Consider the following 24,006-nt stretch of genomic DNA (forward strand, 5'->3'; position numbering starts at 1 on the left):
GGGGTGACTTGATAGTGGTTTATAAGATGATCAGAGGAATAGATAGAGTAGACAGTCAGAAACTTTTTCCCCGGGTACAACAGAATGTTACAAGGGGACATAAATTTAAGGTGAAGGGTGGAAGATATAGGGGAGATGTCAGGGGTGGGTTCTTTACCCAGAGAGTGGTGGGGGCATGGAATGCGCTGCCTGTGGGAGTGGTAGAGTCAGAATCTTTGGTGACCTTTAAGCGGCAATTGGATAGGTACATGGATGGGTGCTTAAGCTAGGACAAATGTTCAGCACAACATCGTGGACCGAAGGGCCTGTTCTGTGCTGTATTGTTCTATGATCTCTGTTCTATGTAATGCTACAGAATCCCACTGGAAACAGACTTCCACTCACAGAAGCATCCCTTTACTATCACATGCTACTTCCTGCCTCAGCCAATTTTGGATCAAATGTACCACTTTGCCTTGGATCCTATGGCTTTTAACTTTATTGACCAGTCTGATCTAAGGGACCTTATCCAGGTTACCTCCTGAAAAAATTCCATAGTATTTGTCAAACACAACCTTCTCTTAACAAATCCATACTGATTGTCCTTGATTGCCTGTGCGTCTCCAAATGCAGATATATTCTGGTGGCCTGTAATTTCCTGGTCTTTTCCTTCCTCCCTTTCTTTCAAAAAGGAACCATCACACTGATTCTTTACACTCTAAAATAATGCAAAGAATTCAAAATCCTTCCACTGACATGCTTTCTCTTACCTTCTTCATTCTCTCCAGAACCGTATGGTGGTCCACACCTCACTTCCAACTCTGGCTTGTTGTATCACTTCCTCTACTTCACCTTCAACTGCAGTACTTCCACCGCTATTTGTACTGCATTTGCTCTTTTCAAACATTTATTAATACTTTTCATCTTTTAAAAGCATATGGAAAACATCAATGCTTCATGTGCATTTTACCTAAACAATGACAAGACTAATATAATTAAAATTCTGTTTAAATTCTAGATTTATTTCCTTCGCATGATTTACACAAACCCTTCTGATTTCAGTAACTGAGATACAGTTTAGCTTAAATTATAATTGTAGTCTTCAAATAATTAAGCAGTTTGGTTGATAAATTCCTGGATTAAGCAGCATCAGCTAATGGCCCATTTCAGTTACAGCTGACAGCAAAATATGTAAATTTGGTAACACCTATGTATAGCTGTCTTCTCTAGTGCTAAGAGAGTGTCCTGCAAAGGCAGCAACGTACCAACGAATCATCCACACTTAACCGACTGAGGAAATGAAATAGAATTCAGACTTACATTTAAAATAATTAACTCAAAGTGCACAGGTCTCCAAAAGAAAAGATACAAAAAATATTCCAGCAAAATGAATGATCTTAAGATAACAAAACTGCATATGCACAATACGCTTCCTTGTCTAGACCACAAGTATGGTGAAGCACAGCTTCAATCAAGTCTCAGTAGAATAGAAAATGAGGTTTTGGATGAAAGCCCAAGTTTTGCATAGGCTCATATTTCTCTATGCTCCATATCAAATGTCCAACATAAACCACAAAAATGGTAAGCAATTCCTAGTATTCAAAATGCTTGGGTATGATGGGACATTAAATAAGGTTCAACGCCCATTATACTGTGACATTATACTGATCCATTTCTGTGACAAAGAACGAGTTAACTGACAATTAGTTAATTGATAAAGTTATATGCCTTGAGGAAATCTCAGCTATCACAATTTAACTAAAAAGATTCCACCAATAATCAGCTTATCACAAGCTGTCACAGAATCCATAAAATCCCAAGACACCCAACGACTAAATTGCCTAACTGACTACTGCTCAGGACAAAAGCAAAGTTTCTCTAGAGATTGTAAAATAACTATTTATTCACTCACAATTTTAACAAAAGACAGAACAGAAAGGATGCCTAATCTATGCAACTTAAACTGTACCCCTTCAAAGCCCTAACTAAACACAGATTCCATTAGAATTAGACAGGCAAAAGTTGGGTGGCAAAGAATAAAGACAGGTAAATAAAATTCCAAAGTTAAGTTCAAATCAGAAGTTGAAAATTTATTTTCTTAGTTCTTTTAATTTTACCAAGTCACGTCTCGGGCAATATAGTAGTTCTTTAATTCATCGGGTAAGGGGCTTTTCGTTTTAAGTTTTCATGGTTTTTCTTTTGCCCCCAACACCTTTTAAAAATGGATGAATGGAAGGTCTCTGTCCAGAGGTTCTGCAACTCTGTTTCTCCGGCTGCTCCTGGCAGCTTTTTAAAAACAAAGCAATTTAACCAATTGGGGGCTGGTGTCAGGTAGAATTCTCTCAATTTAAGACAATCATGGTAACCCCTGGTCTCAAACTCTGCCTCTCAAAGCTTCTAAAAGCATTACTGCATTGGCTAGCTCAAAAAATGTGCAGCACTTGATTTACTACCTGGTATGTGTTATGGCAGTCCAAATTGCATTTCAGTTTAAAGTTCCAAAACTTCTTACATCCCCTAAACAAAATATTAACTCAGCAATACATTTAAAAAATTCCAATCAATAGCAACTTAAGTAACAGTGATACACAGTATCTTACTAACCATGCCTTAATAGTTATATGGATATGAATACTCTTGACTCAGGTGCCAACCAGGGTAAGCCACTGTTCACATTCAATATATAATATCAGTAACAGCACAAACATGCAGACACTTCTATCCTAGGTGATGACAAACGAAAAGGTTTGAAGAGTAAATCTATTTCCATTAAATGCAAAATGTAACACACCCAAACTGGTCATTCTTTAAAAGATAAACATAATCACAGGTTTACTCCTTTTTAAAATACACACTCTTGTCTCCCATGACTTGGAAGTGCCGGTGTTTGAATGGGGTGGACAAAGTTAAAAATCACACAACACCAGGTATAGTCCAACAGGTTTATTTGGAAGCACTAGCTTTCGGAGTGCTGCTCTTTCATCAGGCCCTTCACGGTTTTACTCCTAAATGGTTTGACAATATTTTTGCATTCACCCACCAGAGGGAAAATTTTAATAACTTCAGTGGTAAAAGCCTTGATTCAATCATTTTGAACCTTCTAAACTAAAATGATACAAACCAAGTTTATATCTGGGCTCAAAGTAATCTTTTAACCTCATTTTGAATGAGACAAAATATTTTTAATGATTTATATACAGAATAGACATTGCAGAGTTATGGGATGATGATGTGCAGTATGAATTTAACAGCCAAATAGCCTCCTGAATCCAAATTTGTGTCTGTATGATGATACTTTTTGCACCTGTTCAAAAACTTTAATTACAACAGTTAGGTTGTCACCTACTTCAAGTGGGTCTGTTTAAAAAAAATGAGGAGTTAATACTCCATTTGTACAGAGTTAGTATACAGTTCAAAATGAATTCATAGTTTGAATAGTTAGGACTGATAACTGCTGAATAGAGGTATTTGGATTATGCGAGGATTCAAAGACAGAAACATGGGATCTGTAGTTTCATTTGCTTCTACTGCAGTCAATACTTAAATGAAAATTTATGAACTGATCTTAAGACCATAAAATATAATGCTTATGTTCAAACTTGAATTGCAACACGTCAAACACAGCTCAAGGGAAGCAAATAACCATTAAATCAACATCTCTAATAATTTCCTGTCCTTAACCAAAGTGCGAACATTTATGAATACCAAATTTAAAGTCAAAGTTACCACCTGTGCAGCTGCAATGATTCAAATTAAAAATTAAAAAATTCTGCATCTTACTTTTTTTCCTGAATTGATGCTTTAGTAGTTTGTAATAATATTGAAATGAGGGTATTGTACAAAGTTCATTCTTAAGAATGTATAGCAAAAATTATGCTACAGTTATCAATTGTTTTTAAAAGCAGCAGTATGGTTTTACTGATTGCATTATTAGCTCTACTGCAATGCTATGATGCCAATACTACCAATATTTTGTACATATTATACATAGCATTACTATTTCAAATGTAGGCATACTTCCTTCATTTGAAGCTTTATATCACAAGCCTACTGTGATAACAATTTAAGAAAAATTGACAATAAAATGGAAGAAGCATCCTTCAATAAAAAATATGCTTAAACATTCAAGTTTTTCCCTGAAGAGTTAAGAAGCTAGACTTTATGTCTTCTACTAATTTCAATTCCAAACTCTCTCTCAAATTATCTTAACCTTCTCTCCAGAGACTTCTTGAATCCAACTCACAGGCTCGCCAACATGAAGTAATCCATTCTCACAGCTCAGGTGAGAACAAGCTTGGCCTTGATTCTTGCTATTAGGAATATAATCTGAAGCCAGTAAGAATTACAGCCTTGTGATCAATTATGAGCCTCTCAATGTCGTATAATCAAAGAATTTCATCCCTTGCGGAATTTCACAGTTTTCACAACTAAATAATAGATGTCCAATATGAGATTGCACCTGATAACAATTTTCAGATGATGGCAAGTGGGGGAAAAATGAACTTGCATTTAGGGTTTTGGATATCACTTCAATTGTAAAACTGTACAGTTATACATAAATAGATCAATAACTGACCAACTCTTGCAAATGATGATGCCATAATAATAACTTCAAATCAGCCTGCAAGGAAAGGATGTTGAATTATATTGGACATACAGACAATAACCAGAACACACTTACCTATTTCAGCAGGGAGCTGTTTAATTTTGTTCTCACGGATACTCAGCATTGTAAGTTTGGATAGATTTTTGATATCCTTCTCCACAGTAGTTATACGGTTAAACCGCAGATACAGAGTAGTGAGGGAAATCAGTTTGTATACTACTGTAGGGATTTCTCGAAGTTTGTTATGCCGTAGATCAAGCATTCGCAATTTCTTCAAGTTATCGAGAGAGTCAGGCAAACTTGTAAGTGAATTTTCACTTAGTGCCAGAGTGACCAAGTTCACAAGGCTACCAAGTTCTACAGGCAAACACTGCAATTTGTTACTGTACAAATAAAGCTCAGTTAATTGGGTCAATTCCTTGATTGACGTTGGAAGAATGTGAATAGATCTTTTCGCCAAGTCCAAACGCATTGCATTCTCTTCACGACACTTGTTTAACTCTTTAACCACTTCAGCATTGCTTGATTTTTTCCGCCCTGGTGCTGGATTTGGCCGTTTTATTGTATTGTCCACTTGGAATTGCACACCTGGTTGTACTCCACTGGATTCTTTTTTTCCCTCTTTGGCATCTTTCCCTTTGGTCTTGGATTCTTTCTCTTTACTATCTTTCCCAAAGCCACCAGAAGCTTTTGGATCTCTTTCTCTGTCTTTTCCCAATGAAACTTTAGGGTCCTTTTCTTTGCATTCTTTTTCTTTTCCTAGTGTACCGCTCATTGTGGCCTCAAAATAAATACCCTGCTATTGTTTACAAAAACACAGAGCAAATTCTTATCTCCAAAAGGTTAGATGGGTTGTATTTAAAATGTTTTTGGAAACCAAGTAAAATAGACCAAGTAGTCTGATATGTTACCAAACTGCACATTTGTCATTAATGGATACAATCTCCACTTTTAGCCTGGAAAACAGGTGCTGTCCACATGCTGAACATCTCTAGTAACTCGTAAAATGCATGTCGATAAAGGTATTTCTGTAATAAAAAAGGATAAAATATGATTAAAGTAAGTTTCAGCAAAGCAACCATGAATCCGAATGTAAATTCATTACTTTCTAATTTCAGATTCTGTATCTCAATGGTTTTATTGACCAATATTTTATTTCACCACCCAAAACCCTTTAGTTCCTTGCCCTGCGCCTATAACAAAGGCACCCAGGTAAACCCAAAAAAAGTCAATTATTTTTGTATACTAATGCGACGGAGCATTAAAAAAAAACTTAAAAATCAACAGGAAATGAGACATGGTAAATATGAACAGTCGATGTTTTAATGCCCAACATTCACTCTTGAGCAGAAGCTAGACAGGTTTGGGAATCAAATATCGTCAGAATTCAGACTCTGTAGTGTACGGTGTTTAATACAAGAATGAAAACAATAAATATTTCCAAAAAAACTCATAAGAAAGGAAATGGTATGTCGTAATGTTTCCATGCAGAGTCCCATTCTTAACACACAAACCTACAAGCACATATTACAATTTCCCAAATTGGATATACTTAGAACATAGAAGAATACAGCGCAGTACAGGCCCTTTGGCCCTCGATGTTGCGCCGATCCAAGCCCACCTAACCTACACTAGCCCACTATCCTCCATATGCCTATCCAATGCCCGCTTAAATGCCCATAATGAGGGAGAGTCCACCACTGCTACTGGCAGGGCATTCCATGAACTCACGACTCGCTGAGTAAACTTCTACTCTTTCCAGCAACATCTAGCACAAGGAATGTTGGCCCTTTGCCTCTCAATTATCATGGTAAAAATGTTAAAAATCCCAGGATCAGATTAACAGTTTCTAGTTTGCATAATTGTATTTCCCTCTGCCCTCAAATCTTCAAGTTTACACATAAAGTTACATGCGCAGCTTTACAAAACTGAAGCTAGTACACTCAATGAAAAGTTTCATCTAATTATTTGGAGGACACTTGTACTATAAATTCTCTTTCCAAAAGCAACGTGATGTACAAGGTCAAGGCTAATGATTGATGTACATATATGAAGTTCTGTCTCAATGGTTTCTTTTTAATCTCAAAACCATTCTGACTGAAAAGACAGCAAAGCCAAACAAAGCCACCATGACTTGGAGGAGTCAGTGTTGGAATGGAGTAGACAAAATTAAAATCACAACACCAGGTTATAGTCTAACAGGTTTATTTGAAAGCACTAGCTTTCAGAGCGCTGCTCCTTCATCAGGTGACCATGAAGGAGCAATGCTCCAAAAACTAGTGCTTTCAATTAAACCTGTTGGACTATAACCTGGTGTTGACAGATTTTTAACAAAGTCACCAATTTAGTTCTAACATTTCCGTCACTAGTCAAATCACAATGTAATGATTTTATATCATACTTTAGCATTCAATTAATTCACAAGTAATTTAGAGATAAGACGACCACTGGTCACAATCCCAGCTAATGTCACTACCGGATAAGTCAGATTCCAGACAGAAATCCAAGTTTACAACAAATAATAAAAAAATGCATAAACATCCCACAGTTTCACAACACTTAAAAGTGGCAATGCAACAGTTTGTCACTATTGAGCTCTATAAACATACCACGAAAGAGTTATCCAAATAGTTCCTGCTCCCAAACCTTGATTTCTTTTCTCAAATATTTGTCTACACTGTAAAAGCTATTATAAATTCTATTTTCACTGCTCAAATCGCTGGCTGACGACTCCATATCTCAAATACACCTTTACATACAACAGTTTCTCCCAAATCACTCCCTTAATTTAAACTCATGATCTCCAGTTTCAAATCACTGAACTGTAGAAATAGATCACTTCATTTTATCAAATCCTCTTAACATTGAACACTATCAAATCTACTCAGCCTTTACTGTTCTAATGAAACCAGTGACCCAATTTTTATATGCCTCATAAGAACTTAAAACCTCACTAGCCTGCCTTAATTCATGAATAAAGGGAAGAGTCACAAAGCAAATTAGCTTTAGCGAAGGGAATGATGTGGATAGGAGACGAGCTTCAGTTTAACACAGTAAGCTGCTTTTTTCAATTTGCAATGTTGACTTGAACATTGAACAAATACCACACCTCCAAAACAACAGCAAGTTTATTCACTACTTAACACAAAATCTTGAAAATGCACCTCCCTTGATGACAGCAATATGGGTACTTACACCCCGAAGACTGCAGCTATTCAAGAATGCAATTCAACATCACCTTCTCAACGGTATACCAGGATGGGCAATCAATATTGACATAACCAGTGACACCCAGATTTCAAATATAACATTTGGATTGTTTAATTTCAAGTATTTGTCAAAAGCATTGAGTTTTGTACCATCTCACAATGAACCTTTTCTTTTAAAATTCATATGAAAATGGTCTGGGCTTTAGTGCATGATGGTCTGTAGCCAAAGTATTAAAAAATACATTACAATAATTACTGACGCTGCAGATCTAAAACAACAAAGAAAGAAATCGGTGAAGAAACTTCTTCAGAAGGACAACTGGACTCGAAATTTTAACTGTTTTCTCTTCATAGATGCTACCAGTTCTGCTGGATTTCTTCAATGTGCGTTTTTGTTTATATTAATCAACATTTTCCATATGATACCATTTGTTTAAGTAATTGAATAGCATAGAGATTAATTCTGTCTACAATTCTCAAAATTATGGCATATGTTTCCTTTTCTTGGAACTATTATGCAAGTTTATTGGTAATGCTGATCTGTAAACAAATAGATTTTTATTTTAGAATTTTATTCTGATCTCTGGTATGTAATAATGCTGATTCCTACTTTTGTCAAATAGTACAGTAAAATTGATTCATAACACATAGCTTTCCTAATTTTACATGCGAAAGCTTTGTTTTGGTCAAAGGCTAGAGTGCGTGTTCACTCTATTGCATAAGTGATCTACCATTTGACTTCCATTAAGAAAGCATAGAGCCGGCGTGTACATCCCTAATGCACACTGCTGCAAACATCGAAGCTGCAACTTGAACCCATCTCAAACAAATGCACTTCAGATAACTTGATTTTAATCATTAATAGTTTGCATAATCTAACTTGAGACGTTTTCCTGTCCTAGACCCTGACAGCAATAACTGTCTTTTTAAAGATTGTTTGCACAAATACAAGATTTCAAGCATGCAACAAACAATTTACCTTTGCTGCATTCTCAGCTCCACAGACTAACTGAACCTGCATATACATGCAGTATCCACCACTGTCTCAAATTTGAAAATAAACAAGGAGCACTTTTCTGCTACAGAATGCTATCAGTTCCATTTTGCAGTTGTATTTATTGCATATAGTTTGCCGTTTGGGAACATCTAAACTTTTTTGTTCATAAGTTATGATACTCAAGTAATTAAACCTGTTTTTGGAACATGTTATTTAAGCCTAGCTGGCTTTTGCAAAAAAGGAAAGAGAACTTGGTTTTGTCTTTCATCTCAACAATCAGTGACACATAGCAGTTATTGAACTTATACATTGTTTCTACTTGACACTGCCTACTCAAAACATTACACATCACCCCAATACAGAGCACGATTCCCATCAATGATGTCCACTCATTGCTCAGCTCCCAAGAGAATGAAATGTCAGCAGCAAAGCCCAGTTGTTAACCTGCTTTTCTTTTTACATGTGGCAGATAGATTAAGAGTATTTCATGGAACACATCAATTTTACATTTTTCTCAAATGGAAGAGTATTCTCTGGTTTCTTTTAAACATTCTACAACTATTTCTGATTTTGTAAGGAATATATGGTCCAACTAAAGTTACGTACAGCTTTTAAAAACAAAATAAAGGTGAGTAGAAGTTAGCAAAATGAAAAGAAACAGGAGAACAAAAGAGGATAAAGAAAAGAGGAAATCATTTGCATTTTTAATGACTTTAAATGATTCAAAGGCTATAGAGAGAAGGCAGAGAATGAGGTTGAGTAACATTTTCAAGTGGTAGAGCAGACTCAATAACGAGTATATACTCATGAAAAATATCCAGCTTTAAGTTTATTCGAGTTTAGCTTTTTCATTCCAAACTTATATCTGAAGACCATTTAGAGCTATACAGTATAACACTTGAATGAACCGAAGCTATAAGATGATCAACACAAGCAGCACATTGTATATATAACCAGTGCTTTTCCAACATGCAAGGTAAGTTACGCTAGCATGAATTACTTTCTCATTAGTTATATGTAGTTTTTTCATCTGCGGGATAAACACTATATCAAATCAAATACTTCTTTAGGGACAAAGAAGTCTCAAAAAAAGTTAGTTCAGAAAAGAACACGGCTTTCATAGCTGCAAAAAAACAAAAATCAAGTCTTGGCTGATTTCAAATGATCAGATAAAACTAAGAGTTGTGATGTATTAAACACTGCAAGCAATAACTCGTGTAATTGGTGCAACCACAACGATATAAATCAGATTACTCACTCTAGTGTTAATACCATTTTAGTCAACAGAATGAAAAACAAGGGAAGCATATTTTACTTTAGATTGTTTTTGTCATATGTTTGAAGTTTAAGAATAAGCAGTTTGAAAATTACAATTCCTTAATTCGTATGCGAGTTCACTGTTTCAAGTTAGTTGCAGTTACAAATCCTCAACAGCACAGCACATGGATTATGCACTGGATTAACATATTGCATTTTCACCTCTGCAAAGTGGTATCCAGCTAAATCTAATGAAATAAACTTCCCTCTTATGTGGTCACAGAGTATTCCAAATTAATTTTGTATTATCATAGGCCATTGTTGTTCCAGCAGGAAGTGCGGGAGTGTCAAGCAGGAGGCTGTTGGAGAGGTGGCGAGGTTGCATATTTAGACAGTTGCTTTACCCGAACCACTATTCAGGTAGTGTCTCCCACCCATCCTCCGCCTCAAACCAAAAATAAGTTATCTGCCTCGGTTGGTAAGGTGGTAAGTGTCGTCTTTTGTGTTTCATTTTTTCAGGTGTTTATTTGGGAATTTGGAATAGTGAGAATGGAGGTGATGGCAGTTGAATGTTCCTCCTGCAGTATGTGGGAGGTAACAGCCACCTCCTATGTGCCTGCTGACTTCATTTGTGGGAAGTGCACCCAACTCCAGCTCTTCGAGAACAGTTTTATGGAACCGGAGCTGGAGCTGGATGAACTTCGGATCATTCAGGAGGCGGAGGGGGTTATTGAGGAGTTACAGGAAGGTAGTTCCTCCACATGAAGGAGGCAGATGGGTTACCGTCAGGGGTAGGAAAGGGAACTGGCAGGCAGTGCAGGGATCTTCTGTGGTGATTCCCTCAAAAACAACTATACCATTTTGGATAATGTTGGGGGGAAAGGGGGGTTGACTTACCAGGGGTAAGCAGTTGGGCACAGGTCTCTGGTGCAGAGTCTGTCCTTGTTACTCAGAGGGGGAGGAGGAAGAGGAGCAGAGCTTTAGACATTGCAGACTCCACAGTTAGGGGAACAGATAGGAGGTTTTGTGGTAACGAGAGAGACTCATGATTGATTTGTTGCCTCCCAGGTGCCAGAGCACGTGATGTCTCTGATCGTGTTTTTGGGATACTGGAGGGGGAGCAGAGGGGTACCAATATCCTGGGTAGGGGGGAGGGATTTGCTAATGCTCTTTGGAGGGTTTAAATTATTGCAGCAGGGGGCTGGGACCTGAATTGTAGTTCCAATGTACAGGAGGTTGAGGGTAGTGAGATTAGTGAGGTCAGGGATAGGTTTACAAGGTCGTGAAGGACATACTGGCAATCGTGATGGTGGTTTGATATGTGTGTACTTCAATGCCAGGAGCATCTGGTATAAGGTGGGTGAACGTGCAGCAAGGGCTGGTACCTGGGATTTTGATGTTGTGGCCATTTCTGAGAGATGGCTAGAGGAGGGACAGGAATGATTGTTGCAGATTCCAATATTTAAATGTTTCAGCAAGAACAGAGATGACTTGGGGTTTTGGGTGGGGGGAGACAGCATTATTAATCAAGGGTAGTATCACAGCAGCTGAGAGAATGTTTGAGGACTCATCCACTGAGCTAGTTTGGGCTGAGGTTACAAACAGGAAAGGAGAGGTCACCCTGTTGGGAGTTTTCTACAGGCCTCAATTGTTCCATGGATCTAAGAAGATAGGATAGCAAAGATGATTCTTGATAGGAGCAAGAGTGAAAGGTAGTTGTTATGGGGGACTTTAACTTCCCCAATATTGACTGGGAATACTATAGTTCAAGTAGTTTAGATGGGTCAGTTTTTGCTCAATGTGTGCAGGAAGATTTTCTGACACAGTATGTAGACAGGCCAACAAGGGGCGAGGGCACATTGGATTTAATACTGGGGAATGAACCCAGCCAGGTGTTAGATTAAATGGGATTGAGGTTGACAAAGGAGGTTTTAGCAATTTTGGAAGATCTGAAAATTGATAAATCCCATCCGACCCAGAGGTCTTATCTTCAGATTCTCTGGGAAGTCTGGGAGGAGACTACAGAGTTTTGGCTTCGATCTTTATGTCACCATTGTCGACAGTAGTAATGCCAGAAGACTGGAGGATAGCAAATGTTGTTCCCTTGTTTAAGAAGGGGAGTCAGGACAACCCTGGTAATTTATAGACCAGTGAGCCTTACTTCAGTTGTGGGTAAGGTGTTGGAAAAAGTTATAAGGGATAGGATTTATAATCATCTGGAAAGGAATAATTTGATTAGGGATAGTCAACACCGTTTTGTGAAGAGTAGGTCGTGACTCACTAGCCTTATTGAGTTCTTCGAGAAGGTGACAAAACAGGTGGATGAAGGTAAAGCAATTGATGTGGTGTATATGGACTTCAGTAAGGCATTTGATAAGGTTCCACACAGTAGGCTACTGCACAAAATACAGAGTTTTGGGATTGAAGGTGATTTAGCAGTTTGGATCAGACATTGGTTAGCTGAAAGATGACAGAGGGTGGTGGTTAATGGGAAATGTTCATCCTGGAGCTCAGTTACCAGTGGTGTGCCGCAAGGATCTGTTTGGGCCACTGCTGTTCGTCATTTTTATAAAGGATCTGGAGATGGGCATAGGAGGATGGGTTAGTAAATTTGCAGATGACACTAAGGTAGGCAGAGCTGTGGATAGTGCCGAAGGATGTTGTGGGTTACAGAGGGGCATAGATAAGACACAGAACTGGGCTGAGGAGTGGCAATTGGAGGTTAATGTGAAAAAATGTGAGGTAGTTCATTTTGGAAGAAATAGCAGGAATGCAGAGTACTGGGCTAATGGTAAGATTCTTGCCAGTGTAGATGGCATATGGTGTGTTGGCGTTTATTGGTAGGGGAATTGCGTTTCAGAGCCATAAGGTCATGCTTCAGCTGTACAAAACATTGGTCAGGCCGCACCTGGAGTATTGCGTACAGTTCTGGTCATGGCATTATAGGAAGCATGTGGAAGCTTTGGAAAGGGTTCAGAGGAGATTTACTAGGATGTTTCCTGGTGAAAGGAAAGTCTTATGAGGAAAGGCTGAGGGAACGGAGACGGTTTTTGTTGGAGAGAAGAAGGTTGAGAGATTACTTAAATTAAGACGTATAAGATAATCAAAGGATTAAGACAAGGTAGACGGTGAGAGCCTTTTTCCTTGGATGGTGAAGGCTAACACGAGGGGACATAGCTTTAAATTGGGGAGTGATTGATTTAGGACAGATATCAGGGGTAGTTTCTTCACACAGTAGTAGGGGCATAGAATGACCTGCCTGCAAAAGTAGTAGACTCACCGACGCTAGGGGCATTTAAATGGGCACTGGACATACATTTGGATAATAATGGAATGGCGTAGGTTAGATGGGCATCAGATTATTTTCACAGGTCAGCGCAACATCGAGGGCCGAAGGGCCTGTACTGCGCTGTAACGTTCTATGTTCTATATTGTATTAGCTATTTTCCAGTAGATGAAAGAACGAAGCAAAAGTTTGCCATGCATCTTCTTGCAAAAGGAAATTTGGTTTGGAAAATGGAAAAAAATGGCCCAAAACACACTGACTAAGCAGGCAGTTACAACATTCGTTAGGACAGTAGCAGCATCCTTAGAACACTTCAAAACCTTCTCTTGTGCATGGTATGGGTTGAGAGAGGACACAGAGCACACAAAGTTTCAAAATAAAAGGTGCCATGGGATCTTAGCACCCTTCTAATACCCCAAAAATGACAGATGCTCAACTTTTCTGAAGAGTCACAGCAGACTCAAAACATGAGCTGTTCTTCTCTCCACAGATGCTGCCAAATCTCCTAAATTTTTCCAGCATTCTGTGAATGTTCAACTCCTCTTTAGAAAGATGGCACTTCTAAAAAAAGAGAATTAATCCTGTAACTCACCAAACTACAATCTCAAAGTCTCACATAGGTTTCAAACCCTTGCGCTTGCTCACATTTCAGTTGGTCCACACTTTATATGCATTCAGCGTGTGCTATGCAGTATATATTTACATATGCATACACAATCTATGAATCCACACTGAAAATCCAAACATTCCGAAACAGAGAGAAAAAGTGTCCAATTCCCTAGAGCAAAAAATACCCAAAACAAACAGACTTATAATGGCCCACTCAGTTTTTACAACTTCTTTTTATAAAACTGTTGACAATGCTAAAAATGCACAAGTCAACCTCTTGTAATCACTTCAAATCAGTCTTCAAAGATCACTTTATAAAGTAAAAATGATTCTGCACTTGTGTTATTTAACTGAAATCAATTTTTTGGCACAATGAAACTTTTCAAAAAAAATACTTTATCCATGTAGTTAGACATTTAAAAGAATAAATCCTTCCCTTTCAATGGGTATTTGTTAGATCGTAACAAGGTACTACAACATTATAACAATATCCCAACTTCTGATGATTTGGAAGGAAAATCACCAATTCTAAAATAATGTTCTGTGCATTTCATTTAAAAGAAATCAATATCCCATAATGTACTTTAATACTTTGAATGGGTGCCTCAGTTATTTATAATAGCCTTTATACATGCAATGCTATTGGAAACGAATACACTTGGCGCTCCAGCAGAACAGGCTAAAGGTCATTACCACAGAGCATAAACTTTCCCAGCACACTACAAAGCTTAGGCCACCCATAGGCTGACAGCGCCAGTTAAGCAGTGTACAACAAACAATCCTCAAATATTGTTTTCATTTTCAAATTGACAGATTGATATTTCACTCATTACGTTTTAACTATTTTCCGAAACATGCTCTGCTTAAAACGTTATATTCTTCACAGAAAAATATAATAGAACAACATGCACAACAACTTTGACAGATCAGAAGAAAAATCACCTTTGATGTAGCAACCTTTAAAGGCTATCTTTCTGCCTAAGGTTCTGTCGCTTTGTTTGTTGTTCTCTGCCATTTGTCAATGCTTAATCAACAAATCTCTTTTACACAGAATAAAATGTTTGAACAACAATTACAAAGCATAACAGTTAAAAAAAATCTCTTGGCCAATAAGGGTGGAAGAATGAATTACATTTTAGATTAAATAAATTTGAATTGATATGATACTTCCAAACATCAAAAACATGCATTAATATCAGCAGACCACACAAAAATGTAATCATTTTGCACTGAACTCAAAAAAAGCTTTCCTTTGAATTTTTTTTTAATTTGTGAGAACATGGTTCTGAAAGTGGAACTAAATTTAACTGTGATAATCCTGTGGTAATACTACAGGCTTTTATTAATCAGCAAATGTAAATATAATAACTACAATAGACACACAACACCAGGTTATAGTCCAACAGGTTTAATTGGAAGCACACTAGCTTTCGGAGCGACGCTCCTTCATCAGATGATAGTGGAGGACTCGATCATAACACAGAATTTATAGCAAAAATTTACAGTGTGATGTAACTGAAATTATACATTGAAAAATTGATTGTCTGTTAAGCATTTCATCTGTTAGAATACAGTGATAGTTTCACTTCTTTCATGTGTAAATCACAAAACCTTTTTTTAAAAAGTTGCATTCTCGGGTTAGCTGTTAACAATGGTGATAGCTAGACAATATGTTGAAGGTGTTAGCCCTGTGTTCTCTGTCTATGCCATAATGTTTAGATTGTTATCTCACCTTTTAGATTAGAATCAGAGTTTTACAAAAATGCATGCAGTTTTTGAGCAAAGTACAATGTAACACTGCAAGTACAAATTCACCCCACAAAATATGTGCGCATGTGGGTCTTTGTCTGTCTGTCTGGGGTGGGGGTCGTGAGTGTGAGAAAGTGTATTGGGGTTCAAATTTGGTCACCATGGCTGTTCCGTGTGTCTGGATGAAGAACTGGTTGTCAAAGGTGAAGACATTGTGATCGAGGATAAAGCGGATGAGTTGTAGGATGGTGTTTGGAGACTGGCAGTTGTTGGTGTTGAGTACTGAGGCTGTTGCAGCGATGCCATCATTGTGGGGGATGCTGGTGTAGAGTGCGGAAACGTTCATAGTGACAAGGAATGTTCCCGGTTCGACTGGTTCGTGGGTGATGAGTTTCTGTAAGAAATCCATAGTGTCGTGACACTTCAGTGGTCCAGGACATTCAGCCTCGGAACTTCGGGTGACCATCCTCTAAGGTGGACTTCGGGACAGGCAGCAGCGAAAAGTGGCCATGCAGAGGCTGATAGCTAAGTTTGGTACCCATAGGGAGGGCCTCAACCAGGACCTTGGGTTCATGTCACATTACAAGTGATCACCATTGCACTACACAACACACACACACACACTTTCTCACACTCACAACCCCCACCCCAGACAGACACACACACACACACAGGCAAAGACCCATATGCACACATATTTTGTGGGGTCAATTTATACTAGCAGAGTTATATTGAACTCTGAGCTCAAAAACTGCATGAATTTATGTAAAACTCTGTTATCTCACTTTTTAGATTCGAATCAATCTAAACATCAGGGCATAGACAGAGAACACAGGGGGCCAACACCTTCAACATATTGTCTAGCTATCACCATTGTTAACAGCTAACCCAAGAATGCAACTTTAAAAAAAAGGTTTTGTGATTTACACATGAAAGAAGTGAAACTCACTATTCTAACAGATGAAAGGCTTAACAATCAATTTTTCAATGTATAATTTCAGTTACATCACTACATTTTTGCTATAAATTCTGTGTTACGATCGAGTTCTCCACTATCACCTGATGAAGGAGCGCCGCTCCGAAAGCTAGTGTGCTTCCAATTAAACCTGTTGGACTATAACCTGGTGTGTGATTTTTAATTTTGTACACCCCAGGCAACACCGACATCTCCAAATTACAATAGAGACACACTTCAAATCATGCATGACAAAACAGGAACAATCGATGTGATATAAAGGGGACATAACTTGTAGATCATTTTAATTGGAAGATCTTTTGAAGCTGTGGGTTGTCAGAATTCTGGGATATACCATAAACAAAAATCTCCTTTCAGCAACTTTGCACTTGCAACTATATATTGTCACTGGTTATTTAAACTTCATTCCACAGCATAAATTATGAAATTGAGAGCACCAGACAATGTCTAAAGCCCTGGCTGGTTTTTGTGCACACTGCACAATTGACACGTTAATAATCAGCTCCAAAACCCATGCAATTGTCACAAATCACTCAAGAAATTCTTTCAAAGCTGTATTTTAAAAAATTCATTCATGGGATGTGGGCATCACTGGCTGGGCCAGCATTTATTACCCATCCCTACTTGCCCAGAAGGCAGTTAACAGTCAACCACATTACTGTGGGTCTGCAGTCACATGTAGGTCAGACCAGGTAAGGATGGCAGATTCCTTCCCTAAAGGACATTAGTGATTCAGATGGGTTTTTTTTCTTGACAATCAACAATGGATTCATGGTCAGCATTGGACTCTTAATTCCAGTTTTTTTTAAATTTCAAATTCTACCACCTGCCATGGCAGCATTTGAACCTGGGTCCCCGAGAACATTGCCTCGATCTCTGGATTAACTGTCCAGTGATAATACCACTAGGCATCATCTCCCCCTAAATTAAGGACGAAACCCCACAAAAAAAAACAAATTGCCCATATAGCAGACTATCTGTACTGTACTGAGCAGTCTATTTCTGTGCTGAAAATATTTCACACATAGTGGCAACAAATGCATTGCAAGCAGTGAAGCAAAACAAGCAAAGCACAATAATTGTACGAGCACACAGCACCACCTAACAGTCCCATTCCATAAAGTTAGCATTGAGGTTTCCATCCAAAAGTTACCGAAACATCTATAGCCTCCAAAGCCACAACCAATTGACAATATGCAATCAACAAATGTTTTTACAGTCATTTCAGTATTAAACCCTAGAAACAGATAAACATTTGGAGATTTGCTAAAGCAGATATTAATGGCTTCAGATATCAGTAGCTAACAGGTACTCAAAAACCCAAGGTTGGATTTTCCTAATTCTAGCAAAGTTGACCACAGCAACTCAGAGTCAGCTGCAGGCATCATTATATCTCAATCCAAATAGAGATAAAAGAGCGGAATTCCAGAGAGGAGACTGCCTGCCCTAACGTAATGGCAGCGTTTTAACAAACACAGGAAAACTGAAAACAGGAGCCAAAATTCCTCCACAGATGTAATATTGTAAATGTGGATTTCCACAAGGTGTTTAATAAGGTGTCACATACAAGGCTATTTAATATGATAAGAACCCACAGTATTAGTGATTGTGTATTAGTATGGAGACAGGATTGGCAAACCAACAGATGACAGAGTTGGGAAAAGGGGGGCACCTGCAGGCTAGCAACCGGAACTAGTGGAGTGTCACAGGGATCCATACTGGAGCCACAATAATTTACAGTATATATTAATGACTTGGATGATGAAAATAGAACATACTACAACCAGGTTTGCAGATGAAATAACATTAGGTGGGAAGGTAAGTAGTGAGAACAGCACAGAGTCTGACTCTGCAGTCATGCAGCATGGATACAAACCTTTTGGTCCAACTTGTCCACATGACCATGTTTCAAACTAAACTAGTCCCACTTGCATGTGCTTGGCCTACATCCCTCCAAATGTTTCCAAATCATGTACTTATCCAAATGCCTTTTAAACATTGTAACTATACCTGGATTCACCACTTTCTCTGGCAGTTCATCCCTCGCCCCAAACACGGTATAAAAAAAAAGGTTACCCCTCAAGTCCTTTTTAAAGCATTCCCTTCTCACCCCATAGTTTTGAACTCTCCCATCTTAGAGAGGAGACCTTTGCTATGCACATCATCTTTGCCTATGGTTTTATAAACTTCTATAAGGTCACCCCTCAACCTCTAAAGCTCCAGAGAAAAAAATTGGGATATAGAAAGGCAAAAACCTAACAGATAGAATATAATGTAGAAATATGAGAGATAACTTTGGCAGGAAGAAATGGAAAAAGACTGGATAAAGCTCCAGCAGAAAGATTTGGGAGTCCTTATCCATGAATCATAAAAAGTCAGCATCCTCATTCAGTGGGTAATTGGCAGGACAAATAGAATGATGGTCATTATTTCAAAAAGAATGAAGTATAAAAGTAGGGATGCTTTGGTAAAACCGTACAAAGCACTAGTCAGCTTACAGTTGGAATACTGAACAGTTTTGTGCCCCATATCCAAGGGAACATATACTGGCACAGGAGGCAGTCGAAAGAAGTTTCACTAGGCTGAAACCAGATAAGGAAGGACTGTCTTCTGAAGAGAGGCTGAGTAGATTGGGCCTGCATTCATTGGAATATACATGATTAAGAGGTGACACGATTGAACCATACAAGTTTTTTAGGGGCTTGACAGAATACATGTGGAATGGTTGTTTTCCCATGTGGGAGAGTCTAGGACCAGTGGGCAGAATATCAAAAGAGGAGGCTGCTTATTTAAGACAAAAGATAAGGAATTTGTAGGAATTCTTTATTACAGAAAGCTATACAGGCTAGATCATTAAAAAACCTGCTACTCAGCCTTGAATATACTAACCAGTAAGGGAATCATGGGTTATGAGAAAACGACAAAGTGGAGTTGAGGATTATGAGCTATGATCTCATTGAATGGTGGAGCTAGTCAGTGGGGTAAATGGTCTACTTAAGAGTCATAGAGATGTACAGCATGGAAACAGACCTCCTGGTCCAACTCATTCATATCGACCAGATAGCAGAAATAAATTTAGCCCCATTTGCCAGTATTTGGCCACAAAACCCTTCCTACTCATGTACCCATCCAGATGCCTTTTAAATGTTGTAATTGTACCAGCCTCTACTACTTCATCTGGCAGCTCATTCCAAACATGCAACACCCTCTACATGAAAACGGTGCCCCTTAGGTCTCTTTTAAATCTTTGCCCTCTCACCTTAAATCGATGACCCCTAGTTTTGGACTCCGCTACCCCAGAGAAAAGACCTTGATTACTCACCCTATCCATGCCCTTCATGAATTTATAAATCTCGATAAGGTCACCCCTCAGCCTCTTGCGCTCCAGGGAAAACAGCCGCAGCCTATTCAGCCTCTCCCTGAGGCTTAAACCCTCCAATCCTGGCAAAATCCTTGTAAATCTTTTCTGAACCCTGTCAAGTTTCACAACATCCTTATGGTCTTATAAATCAGTTCATAACATAATGAGAGGTAGGGATACTATCATTGTGCCAACAGTATTTTTGAATCAACTTGTTTAAAGATGTTATTACACACAGGTGGCACACTGGCTCAGTAGTTAGCACTATTGCCTCACAGTGCCAAGAACCAGGGTTCGATTCCACCCTCGGCTGACTGACTGTGTGGGGTTTGCACATTCTCCCTGTGTCTGCATGGATTTCCTCCAGGTGCTTCGGTTTCCTCCCACAATCCAAACATGTGCAGGTTAAGTGCATTGGTCATGCTAAATTGCCCGGTTTCCAGGATGTGTAGATTAGGTGCATTCATCGGGGAAAGTGTAGAGTAAAGGGGAATTGGTTTGGTTGGGATACTCTTCAGAGGGTCGGTGTGGACTTGCAGGGCTAAAGGGCCTGTTTCCACATTGTAGTGATTCTACGATTCTATGACATCTGGAACAGGTAGGACTTGAACCTGGACACTACCACAAAAAAAACTTCCACCCCTCAGGCTAAGTTTTCTTCCATTTGTTTTTGTTCTTAACCTCCATCTAAATGGACACTACATCATCCAGTCTAGATAATCTCTCTCAACTGCACTGATTTCATTTCTTATTAAGAGTGTTACCCTACCACCTTATCCATCCCTGTCTCTCTAGAAGGTCAAAAGTCCCTGAATGTTAAGTTCTCAATTTTGATCTACTTGCCAGAAGATTTCTGTCATGACTACAAGATTATATTCATTTACCTCAATTTGTGCTATTAATTCACCTACCTTATTCTGAGTGCTTAAGTTTGTTTTATTGATGAGTTTCCCTTCACATATTTGGTTCTTGTGTACAGTATGACATTCACACATTCTGTGCCTTCCTTCATTGAGAAAGGATTTGAGTACAGGAACAGGATGTTTTGCTGAAGCTAGAGGAGAAAGTGGGGACTGCAGATGCTGGAGATCACAGTCGAGTGTGGGGTGCTGGAAATGCACAGCTGGTCAGGCAGCATTCGGGGAGCAGAAGAAACCATGTTTCAGGTATAAGCCCTTCAACCCTGATAGTGTGCGCAACTTTGGTCATCTCATCAGAAGAAAACATGTTCTTGCTATTAAGGGAGTGCAGGGAAGGTTTACTAATCTTGGTACAGCAGATCAGACGTATGAGGAGAGATTGAATTGGTTAGGCTAATATTTTCTAGAGTTCAGAAGACTGAGGCAGGATCACATAGAAATCCATAAAATTTCAAGAGGGATGCAGAAAGAATGTTCCCAATACCAGGGAGTCCAAAACCAGGGGTCAGAATCAAAGGATATGGAGTAAAACATTCAGGACTGAGATGAGGAGAAATTTCTTCATCGAGGTAGTGGTGAGCCTGTGGAATTTGCTGTCACAGAAAGCAGTCAATACCAAAGATTGGTGTGATTTCAAGGAGTTGGAAATAGCACTTGGAGCCACGGAGACCAATGCATATATAGGGGTAAAGCGGAAACAGGCTATGAATGATCAGTCATGATGATAATCAATGGCAGAGCAGGTTTGAAGGGCTGACTGGTGTACTCCTGCTTCTATATTTCTATGAAGTATCTTTGGACAATTTTCTACATTAAAAGCATTATAAAATTATGACAGGGTTGTTTTGGGCATTAAGTGTGATAAAAACAAGAGCATTTTCCCAGTCAGGTTTCCTGCTTAGACCTAGAAACTATCTATTTGAAAGTTTCATGTCACGAGAACTTATGTCAAACCATTAACAGGAACAGAGCAGCAAAACAAGAAATACAGATTCTAAATGCCTTGGAGAATATGTAACTTCACTAACTTCTGTTTTGGCAATTATATCCAATAGATTACTTACATTACAGATAAACATGTCAGCTAGGAGGAGCTCAAAGCATTAGTGCAAGTTTCAAACCACTGGCACATAGGCAAGACAATTGCTTCTCCAAGAATTCAACAGACAACAGAGATGATTTCACCACCACAGTATTGGACTTCATTAGGAAGTACGTCAAGGACTGCATGGCAAAGAGGTCAATCCATATGTTCCCCTAACCAAAAACCTTGGGTGAACCAGGAATGCATGCAGCATTCAAGTCAGATGACCCAAACCTAGACAGAAGGTGCAGATATGATCGCCACAAAAGCATTAGAGACGCCAAAAGGCAGTACCAGACCAATATTAGAGGCCCAAACTAACCATACGGACACCCACTGTCTGTGACAAGGCCTACACAACCTAATGGAATACAAAATGAAGCAGAACAAACGAGCACACAAAAACACATCCCTCCCTGATGCGCTCAAATGCTTTCTATGTCAGTTCGAGCAAAATGTCAGTGGAGTGGTGTCACCTGTACAGACAGCTCTCGGCGCACCTGTTCCCAGTCACCACTGCAGATGTCAGATCGGTTTTCCGGAGAGTAAATCCGAGGAAAGTGACGGGCCGAGTCAGAGTCCCAAGTATGCACTCAGGTCCTGTGCAGACCAGATGGCAGAGGCATTCGCTGACACCGTCATACTCTCCTTGCTGCAATCCAAAGTCCCTGCCTATTTCAAGAACACCAACATTCCCCGTACAAAAAAGGAATCGCATGCAACATGCCTCAATGACTACCACCTCCATAATGATGACGTGTTGAGAAGCTGGCCCACATCAACTCTAGGAGAAAGTGAGGACTGCAGATGCTGGAGATCAGAGCTGAAAATGTGTTGCTGGAAAAGCGCAGCAGGTCAGGCAGCATCCAAGGAGCAGGAGAATCAACATTTTGGGCCTGAGCCTTCATTCCTGAAACGTCGATTCTCCGCTCCTTGGATGCTGCCTGACCTGCGGCACTTTTCCAGCAACACATTTTCAGCCCACATCAACTCTCGCCTTTCAGCCGGCCTCGATCCTTTGCAATTTGCCTTCTGGCTTAACAGGTCCACAGCAGCCACCACTTCCCTTGCCCTGCACTCAACCCTGGAACATCTGAATAACAAGGACATCTATCTCAGGTTCTTACTCATCAACTACAGCTTTGCCTTCAACACCATGATCCCTACTAGACTAATCTCATAATTCAGAGATCTAAGTCACGGCAAGTGTATAGCCATCTTCAGCTCTTTAACAATGGAGAAAATGAGATTTGTACCAGAATTAACTGCTCCAAAGTGTTTAATCCAAATCAATTATCAAGGCCTTTGCCAAGGACAGATTGACAGGAGGGTAATTCCCTTTTAGGATGCTGAACAATTGAATGGTGTCAACCACAAATCTCATAATAAGCAAGACAGTAAAAGATTATCAAGAACAGATAAAAGATGGAGTAATTAGATCAACTATAGTCTTATTCCTGCTCCTAATTTCTATGTTCTACCTGGACATGACATACATCGAATAAAGGAAAATATTTCCAAATGCTGGAAATCTGAAACAAAATGGAAAAAGAAATTCTCAAGAGTCATATTGGACTGAGAGTCATAGAATCATAGAGATGTACAGCATGGAAACAGACCCTTCTGGTCAGCATGGACAGGTTGGACCGATATCCCAACCCGATCTCGTCCCACCTGCCAGCACCTGGCCCATATCCCTCCAAACCCTTCCTATTCATATACACATCCAAATGCCTCTTAAAAGTTGCAATTGTACCAGCCGCCACCACTTCGTCTGGCAGCTCATTCCATACACATACCACCCTCTGCGTGAAAAAGTTGCCCCTGAGGTCTCTTTTATATCGTTCCCATCTCACCCTAAACCTATGCCCTCTAGTTCTGGACTCACCGATCCTAGGGAAAAGACTTTGCCTATTTATCCTATCCACACCCCTCATAATTTTGTAAACCTCTATAAGGTCACCCCTCAGCCT

The 24,006-nt window shown here is 39.2% G+C and overlaps 1 protein-coding gene across 5 annotated transcripts in view; it reads right to left on the reverse strand.

Moving 5' to 3' along the window:
• Positions 1-24,006, reverse strand: part of shoc2 (SHOC2 leucine rich repeat scaffold protein) — a 141,450-nt gene that overhangs the window by 75,329 nt on the left and 42,115 nt on the right. For all 5 annotated transcript variants that reach the window (XM_043713094.1, XM_043713090.1, XM_043713089.1 and 2 more), the window contains one exon: positions 4,661-5,613. In XM_043713094.1, the coding sequence (XP_043569029.1) occupies positions 4,661-5,360 (700 nt within the window). In that variant the 5' untranslated portion in view covers positions 5,361-5,613. The remainder of the gene's footprint in view (positions 1-4,660; positions 5,614-24,006) is intronic.

The sequence above is a fragment of the Chiloscyllium plagiosum genome, chromosome 22, assembly GCF_004010195.1.
Source record: "Chiloscyllium plagiosum isolate BGI_BamShark_2017 chromosome 22, ASM401019v2, whole genome shotgun sequence".
Lineage (NCBI taxonomy): Eukaryota > Metazoa > Chordata > Chondrichthyes > Orectolobiformes > Hemiscylliidae > Chiloscyllium > Chiloscyllium plagiosum.